The 8,985-nt window shown below is 40.2% G+C and overlaps 1 protein-coding gene across 1 annotated transcript in view; it reads left to right on the top strand.

Moving 5' to 3' along the window:
• Positions 1-4,881: 4,881 nt before the first annotated feature.
• The window catches only part of tnfrsfa (tumor necrosis factor receptor superfamily, member a), a 44,745-nt gene continuing 40,641 nt past the window's right edge, over positions 4,882-8,985 (top strand). The window contains exon 1 of the mRNA XM_021602225.3: positions 4,882-5,180. Coding sequence (XP_021457900.3) covers positions 5,145-5,180 — 36 coding nt within the window. The 5' untranslated portion in view covers positions 4,882-5,144. The remainder of the gene's footprint in view (positions 5,181-8,985) is intronic.

Raw genomic sequence — 8,985 nt, 5'->3', positions numbered from 1 at the left:
GAGACCAGAAAATAGCTGTGCAGCGACGGTCCCCATCCAATCTGACAGAGCTTGAGAGGATCTGCAGAGAAGATTGGGAGAGAAGATTGGCAGAAACTCCTCAAATACAGGTGTGCCAAGCTTATAGGGTCATACTCAAAAAGACTCAAGGGTGTAATTACTGCAAAAGGTGCTTCAACAAAGTACTGAGTAAAGGGTCTGAATATTTATGTAAATGTTTTTTGTTTTTTTTTGCAAAAATGTTTTTTTTTTAAACCACAAATCGACTAATCTATTGATGAGGTTGATGGGGTAAAAAACACTTTAATCTATTTTAGAAGAAGGTTGTAACGTAACAAAATGTGTAAAATTAAAGGGGTCTGAATACTTTCCGAAGGCACTGTATAGCGCTATATATAGATGTCCTAGCCTACCTCTTTCAGGTATGCAGTATTAGTCTGATATGTAGCTAATTAATGATGGGTAATGCATAATAAGCTTCTAACTTATAGCGTCTAATAGCCGCTTATAGCCGCTGCGCAATACACATGCACTTGTGCTCTTCTGGCCTCTCTCCTGAAAAAACACTCCTTAGCTCTTGGAGTCCCATGCAGGACTTCAATAGTCCTGTATGCTGGACATACATTTTTTTTTTGCATTTCTTATACCAAATTAAATAAAATCAAATCAAATGTTATTTGTCACATACACATGGTTAGCAGATGATAATGCGAGTGTAGCGAAGTGCTTGTGCTTCTAGTTCCGACCATGCCGTAATCTCTAACAAGTAATCTAACCTAACAATTTCACAACAACTACCTTATACACACAAGTGTAAAGGAATGAATAAGAATATGTACATAAAAATATATGAATGAGTGATGGCTGAACTGCATAGGCAAGATGCAGTAGATGGTATAGAGTACAGTATATACATACAAGATGAGTAATGTAGGGTATGTAAACATTATATAAAGTGGCATTGTTTAAAGTGGCTAGTGATACATTTATTACAGAAATGTTTCCATTATTAAAGTGGCTAGAGGTGAGTCAGTATGTTGGCAGCAGCCACTCAATGTTAGTGATTGCTGTTGGCCTTGAGATAGAAGCTGTTTTTCAGGCTCTCGGTCCCCGCTTTGATGCACCTGTACTGACCTCGCCTTCTGGATGACAGCGGGGTGAACAGGCAGTGGCTCGGGTGGTTGTTGTCCTTGATGATGTTTTTGGCCTTCTTGTGACATCGGGTGGTGTAGGTGTCCTGGAGGGCAGGTAGTTTGCCCCCGGTGATGTGTTGTGCAGACCTCACTACCCTCTGGAGAGCCGTACGGTTATGGGCGGAGCAGTTGCCGTACCAGGCGGTGATACAGCCCGACAGGATGCTCTCGATTGTGCATCTGTAAAAGTTTGTGAGTGTTTTTGGTGACAAGATGAATTTCTTCAGCCTCCTGCGGTTGAAGAAGCGCTGCCACACCTTCTTCACCACACTGTCTGTGTGGTTGGACCATGTCAGTTTGTCCGTGATGTGTACACCGAGGAACTTAAAACTTTTCACCCTCTCCACTACTGTCCCGTCGATGTGCATAGGGGGCTGCTCCCTCTGCTGTTTCCTGAATTCCACCAATAGACTATTGGAAGAGCAAGTTCTTGTCTGCTGAATGTTAAATACAACAGCCAATTGAAAGAAGAGCGAACGTGCGATAGCGGTAGACTATAGCAGTTATTTTTTAGACCCATAACCATTCAATCTTCATGGTGAGAAGTGAAACCATTCTGCATCTAATTCTAGTACTATATTATTCAAGGATCAAATCAAATCAAATGTTATTGGTCACATGCATATATTTAGCAGATGTTATTGCGGGTGTTGCGAAATGCTTGTTTTTCTAGCTCCAACAGTGCTAGGAGAATGATGAAGATAAGGACAACAAAACGTATTTCATTTAACAGTTGAAAGCGAGGAACGAATGAAGCAACCATACAGAGAGAAAGAGGATGTAGGCTAATAACATTAGGGGAAATATTATGAAAGGTAGGGTACATATGTTTCAGCCTACGAATTATACAAATAGGCCCTATTATATTTCAAAATTACAATCAAATTCACTGGCCTATAATTGTAACATTGTAGGCCGCATGTGCTGCACCAGAATTGCATGTTCTCCCCCTGCTTTATAATGGTTTGAATTAAGTAATTCCAGTCCATATGATACAGTATAATCCAATACAGTACAGTAATGCAGTTCACACTCAAAAAGAGGACGTGTCTTAGGATGCCATCTGGGCCGGCTGCCTTGCAAGGGTTAACACGCTTAAAGAATGAGAATGAGAATGAGAATGAGAGCTCAGGATCCTCGTGAGCGGCAGTGGACTGCATCGACCACTCTGTTTTTCACGAAGCTGGCGAATAAGTTGTTTAACTTGTCCGGGACCGAGGGGTCAGTGTCCACCAGTGTCTTTCTTCGTGTCCACGTGATGGACAGAGAACCCCGCTGGCTAAATGGACGGGGACAGTATATCCGGAAAGAGCCACGATTCCGTAAAACAGAGTATGTTACACTCCCTGATGTCTCTCTGGAAGGAGATCCTCACCCTGAGCTTGTCTACTTTATTGTCCAGGGACTGAACGTTAGCGAGTAATATACTAAGAAGCATTGGATGGTATGCACGCCTCCTGTGTCTGACTAGGAGCTCACTCCTTACTCATCTTCTCCTGCGACAGGGTCTTGGAGCAGCCCCCGGGATGAATGGAATTGCCTTGGAGAGTTTAAAGAAAGGATCCAATTCAGTAAGTCTAATTTCTAAATAATGTAAGAAATAAGACAAAAAATAAATAAATACTGCAAAGCTGACCAGGAGCTAGAAACATGGTGACCATGTACAGTATGTCAGCACTATCTTGTCCGAGGAGCAGATATAGGGAAACACTGCAAGTTTTGAGTGCTAAAATGCATTGAGTACTTATAGATGGCCCATACAGTACTAGTTCCAGTGTCCAAACCAGTCAGTGTGTAATAGCAACTACTGGTTATGTCATGAGAGGCCAGAGAAGCTTGTAAACAAGCCTATCACAACACTTCCTGTTGTTGAGTCGTGCAATGACCTCATGCACAAGAAGTAACACAGGATGTGAGCCGATGGGAATAAATGGTTGCCGATTTCCTAGATAGTACAAAAACTGAAACACATGTTTATTTTATGTGAAAACTTTTGAATGGGGATGAGGCATCTGTTATTCAACTTGAACTATTCTGTTGTGCCAAAATTCAACAGGTTAAAGTGTTTAGTCATGTTCATATCTTCAAACTATAGCAGGGAGATGATTGATTTGGCGCAGAAAACTAAGAAAACTTCAATAATGCACTATATTTGTTTCTCTCCTGCTAGGATTCAGTGAGGATTTCATTACTCAAGCCAAACATAAAGGCAGAGTGTGAGCAAACAGCATCTCTATGTGAAGACTGAGCTCACTGTTTATGCTCGCCAGGATTAGGGTTTCCAATGGCAAGCAACAAATATGAGTCAAGCCCAGAGTCAAACCTTCTGGCACTTTAATGTTTTTCTCTGTTGTTCTATTTTACATCAGAAGTGTGTAATGGCCAGCCCAAAGATAATTGTTTTAGTCAGATACGTAGAAGTGGAGGAGTTCTGTTTGTACAGTGGACGACGGAAAATCCTTTCGCTCTCCACCACATATTTTGTCAATGGAGCATTTCCCTGGCATAGCTGGCATAACAGTTGTCAACATGTACCCAGACACTCTCATACAGATGCTGCTCAGCTCAGGCTAAACTGCATCCTACGTACAGTAAGAATATGGCCAATATAGTCTTGTTCACCATCTGTGTAAGTTATCATAGAGAGCCTAGCAAGGGAGGATGTCAACGTGACCAACAGTAACTCTGTAGAACTATTGCACCAGTGAAGTTTCGAGCCTACATCATTCTATAATCGTAACTACATTTGTGTTATTACATGTGGAACTACAGCTAACTTGCATCTTGGGTTGCTAGGCTTGACTAAGCCTTTATCTTAATTGACACCGAAAATGCATGTCTAATGGAAGCCACATTTTATCCAATGGTATTGAATTACACCATTACACTGTTAAAACTACAACATTCTAGAGATGGGCTGAAGATCTACACTAAAGATGTTAAATTACTGTAAATGAAATGTCACTTATTTTATTTCAGGGTCAAAAATCCTCTACAGACAAATAAAAAGGGAAGTTGGCTTAGCTTATCCCGTGAACTGACATAGTAATTCCTCGTCTTTAGTCTTTACTTGAGTAAAGTCACAGGTTTGCTGATTGCACAATATTTGTGTTGCATCATTGTCTGGCACTGGCAGAATGGATCCTGTGATTTAAAGAATACAATCAAGTGCTGGAATTCCCCTGGGTGCAATAACTGGTCCTAATGAATCAGTTCATCTGAGAGCCATATATGCAGCTTATTCAGGTACATTACCGAAAGTTCAGATAGTCACTCTGTCATGTGGCAATTATGTCAACCCTACACATTTCTAAATGTTCTGGACAATTACAACACCTAAACATCCCCACTTATACAGAGTGTGCTGGTCTGTCTTAAAATAAATAAGAAATCTTCTTCAGCCTATTTACAGCATTGAGGTTATTGTATAATTAATTATTAATAATTAACGTATTGTATATTAATTAATTTACATTCATCATAACAGATTCATGATATATGATATTATATTTAAAATTATAGCCTAAAATTCTAGTCCAAAATATATTTAGCAAAACTTGTTGGATAGAACGAAAAAAGAACGTCCAACGTGTATCAAATATTGTTTAATTTTTCACAGTTACGTCGGCCTACTTCTAAATGTTGGGAGTGACATTGTTTTTGACATTGTTTTTTCCACTCCAAATGAAGTTATGTGATTGGTCTATGGGCAGGGATGACGTCAATGAGTGTGGAGGATTTTCTTCGAAAGAATTATGCCATCGGCGGGACAGTCTCTCAACTGTAAGTGCGTAAAACGGACGCGTCTTCAGAACGTATCGCTTTTATATATACATGGAAACAACTGGATGTTTTACTTAAAATGCTTTATTTAAAAAAATAGTTGTGTTTGAAAGGAAGTTTTAGATTTCTACACGAGGTTGAAGATTGAATGATAGTCGCTGGAATTCCATGATGAACTTCGATCTGACGTTCATGAAATGTTCGGTAAGAAAATAAACATTGTATTATATAGTGTTCTATGTTGTTGTAACATTATGTCCTATCAAGGCCACTTTGTAAATGGGATTCCTTGTAGTTTGAACGATACAAAGTAACTTTTACTCCGGCTGAAATAGTACTGATGGCCCAATGCTATGCAGATTGAGTACCTAAGCTACTTTATGTAACCGTTTACAAACGAAGACAGAAGTTTACCTGAAGTTTACAACTTGCTCTCGGGTGAGGGGCCACGCTCGAGCGGCCGCTCGCCGCAGACCCGAGATACAATAGGCTAGGCTACAGCAATCTCAGCCGTCCGTTCTCTACTCCTTATTCAACTATAACTTTCGGTAGTCTCTCAAGTTGTAGCCCACTGCACTTGAACATCATTGCGTGATTAATGCTGCGTATTATCAGTGGTGTTTGTTTGTTTACTGGGAAACATTGTAACTATTCATGTACAGTATTGAACGTTTATACTGTAGTCTAGTTAACTGTACATGTGTTGTATAATTTTGACCCCTTCCCCCATGACAACAGTCACCATCTGGTGCGGGACATGATCCCACCCTATTAATTCAGCCCCCAGGCATCAGCTCTGACTGTCTGGGACATTGGATCAAACCGTTGATTGGTCTCTACTCAAACAATTTGAAACACTGGCTAAATGCTTGTCATGATTTCCTGATATGATTGTGTGGCATTTTTCTATTGAATGTATAGGCTAGTTATTACCTTGATGTAAATGGGGGTACGTATACTTGTTAGGTTGTACCTACATTATAATAACACCTCACTACAGTTTAGCCTACTTGTCCCACCATGTTGATCAATACATGGTTTAGCACCTCTTTACTTGTAGTTGAATAACATCATATGTAGAAATGTGGTCTGCAAAATATTCCAGCTTCAATATTACTGAATACAGTACTGTTGAAAAGGAATTTCAACTGTCCTAGATCCCTAGGTCACAGACAGACAGACACACACACACACACACACACACACACACACACACACACACACACACACACACACACACATGCCTATATATTTAATAGAGTCGTAGCTAGTCCTGCCAATGTAAAGTTTATTCCACACAGAAAGGGCCATTCAGTGCTGTGCTGTTGTATTTTCCAGCCGTGCAGTGCCAAAACCTGACACTATAAATATGGCATCAGTAAAACCTGAAACACTTAACCTCGGATAAAAGACTCTTTGGGTTTTCCACGAAATATACTGTTGGAGAAATTCATAGAAATAAATATGTTGGAATTGTTTTTAAATGAGTGACAAACTGAAATAACAACCAATTTGTGAGTAATTTTCATGGAAATACCATTCATTCAGATACATTTATTTCCACATTGGTGGTATTTGATTTATTGTTGTCAATTGGTTAAATTGATTGATTGGGTAGGGTTAGGCTACATAAAAGGCTTTTCCACCACTAAACAGCAAATACTCCAGTGTTAAATCAACACTGACAGTGTTACATTTTAACATTGGTCCAGTGTCTATGTGGGTCCACGCTTTTCATTGTTAAATTATGACATTTGCATATTTTCAAAGAATGCCTTTGGAAATACCAACCATTAGTATATTGGTTAGTGACCAGAGTTTGTGAGCGGAGCAGAGCGTGCCCAATTTGACTGCAGCGTGGAGCAAGATTCCCAAAGGCTGGAGCTTCTACCTTCTCGGCCACTCCAATTTCGCTCCAGTAGCGCTCACTTCATGAGCTCACGCCATACCCGCCCCAGCATGCATTTGCAGTCTACTTGTGTGCTGCTATAGCCCCTTGTTTTAGCTACTGTCACAGATTTAGCTAAATATTTTCATAAAGAAACTGATAAAACGCACAGGTGCTAAATCAAGGTGACTTACAAAGATGAGGAGCAAGAGAGGAAGTGTGGTGATGTCGAGTCCACAACTAAAGAATCATTGTGTAATCTGAAAAGACACGTATCCCAAAAGCATGCTACATGCGCATGCTAAAAGAAAGGAATGAGGTGGGTAGATAACTAAGTGTGTCATTGTAGCAAAGTATTTACAGTGCCTTGCGAAAGTATTCGGCCCCCTTGAACTTTGCGACCTTTTGCCACATTTCAGGCTTCAAACATAAAGATATAAAACTGTATTTTTTTGTGAAGAATCAACAACAAGTGGGACACAATCATGAAGTGGAACGACATTTATTGGATATTTCAAACTTATTTAACAAATCAAAAACTGAAAAATTGGGCGTGCAAAATTATTCAGCCACCTTAAGATAATACTTTGTAGCGCCACCTTTTGCTGCGATTACAGCTGTAAGTCGCTTGGGGTATGTCTCTATCAGTTTTGCACATCGAGAGACTGACATTTTTTCCCATTCCTCCTTGCAAAACAGCTCGAGCTCAGTGAGGTTGGATGGAGAGCATTTGTGAACAGCAGTTTTCAGTTCTTTCCACAGATTCTCGATTGGATTCAGGTCTGGACTTTGACTTGGCCATTCTAACACCTGGATATGTTTATTTTTGAACCATTCCACTGTAGATTTTGCTTTATGTTTTGGATCATTGTCTTGTTGGAAGACAAATCTCCGTCCCAGTCTCAGGTCTTTTGCAGACTCCATCATTCTTCCAGAATGGTCCTGTATTTGGCTCCATCCATCCTCCCATCAATTTTAACCATCTTCCCTGTCCCTGCTGAAGAAAAGCAGGCCCAAACCATGATGCTGCCACCACCATGTTTGACAGTGGGGATGGTGTGTTCAGCTGTGTTGCTTTTACGCCAAACATAACGTTTTGCATTGTTGCCAAAAAGTTCAATTTTGGTTTCATCTGACCAGAGCACCTTTTTCCACATGTTTGGTGTGTCTCCCAGGTGGCTTGTGGCAAACTTTAAACAACACTTTTTATGGATATCTTTAAGAAATGGCTTTCTTCTTGCCACTCTTCCATAAAGGCCAGATTTGTGCAATATACGACTGATTGTTGTCCTATGGACAGAGTCTCCCACCTCAGCTGTAGATCTCTGCAGTTCATCCAGAGTGATCATGGGCCTCTTGGCTGCATCTCTGATCAGTCTTCTCCTTGTATGAGCTGAAAGTTTAGAGGGACGGCCACATCTTGGTAGATTTGCAGTGGTCTGATACTCCTTCCATTTCAATATTATCGCTTGCACAGTGCTCCTTGGGATGTTTAAAGCTTGGGAAATCTTTTTTTATCCAAATCCGGCTTTAAACTTCTTCACAACAGTATCTCGGACCTGCCTGGTGTGTTCCTTGTTCTTCATGATGCTCTCTGCGCTTTTAACGGACCTCTGAGACTATCACAGTGCAGGTGCATTTATACGGAGACTTGATTACACACAGGTGGATTGTATTTATCATCATTAGTCATTTAGGTCAACATTGGATCATTCAGAGATCCTCACTGAACTTCTGGAGAGATTTTGCTGCACTGAAAGTAAAGGGGCTGAATAATTTTGCACGCCCAATTTTTCAGTTTTTGATTTGTTAAAAAAGTTTGAAATATCCAATAAATGTCGTTCCACTTCATGATTGTGTCCCACTTGTTGTTGATTCTTCACAAAAAAATACAGTTTTATATCTTTATGTTTGAAGCCTGAAATGTGGCAAAAGGTCGCAAAGTTCAAGGGGGCCGAATACTTTCGCAAGGCACTGTATAGACTAAAAATCAGATCTCTTAAACATTTAGTTCATTTTCGTTCTATTATCTATACAATAGGCCATAAATGATTTTGACCCAATAGGCCTGGCATATTCTCACATTCAAGGGGCTTTCTGTTTTTATTGAGTTATTAGGCC

Source organism: Oncorhynchus mykiss, chromosome 5, assembly GCF_057628025.1.
Source record: "Oncorhynchus mykiss isolate SJ-2025 chromosome 5, ASM5762802v1, whole genome shotgun sequence".
NCBI lineage: Eukaryota > Metazoa > Chordata > Actinopteri > Salmoniformes > Salmonidae > Oncorhynchus > Oncorhynchus mykiss.
This window is presented reverse-complemented; position numbering and strand designations above follow the sequence as displayed.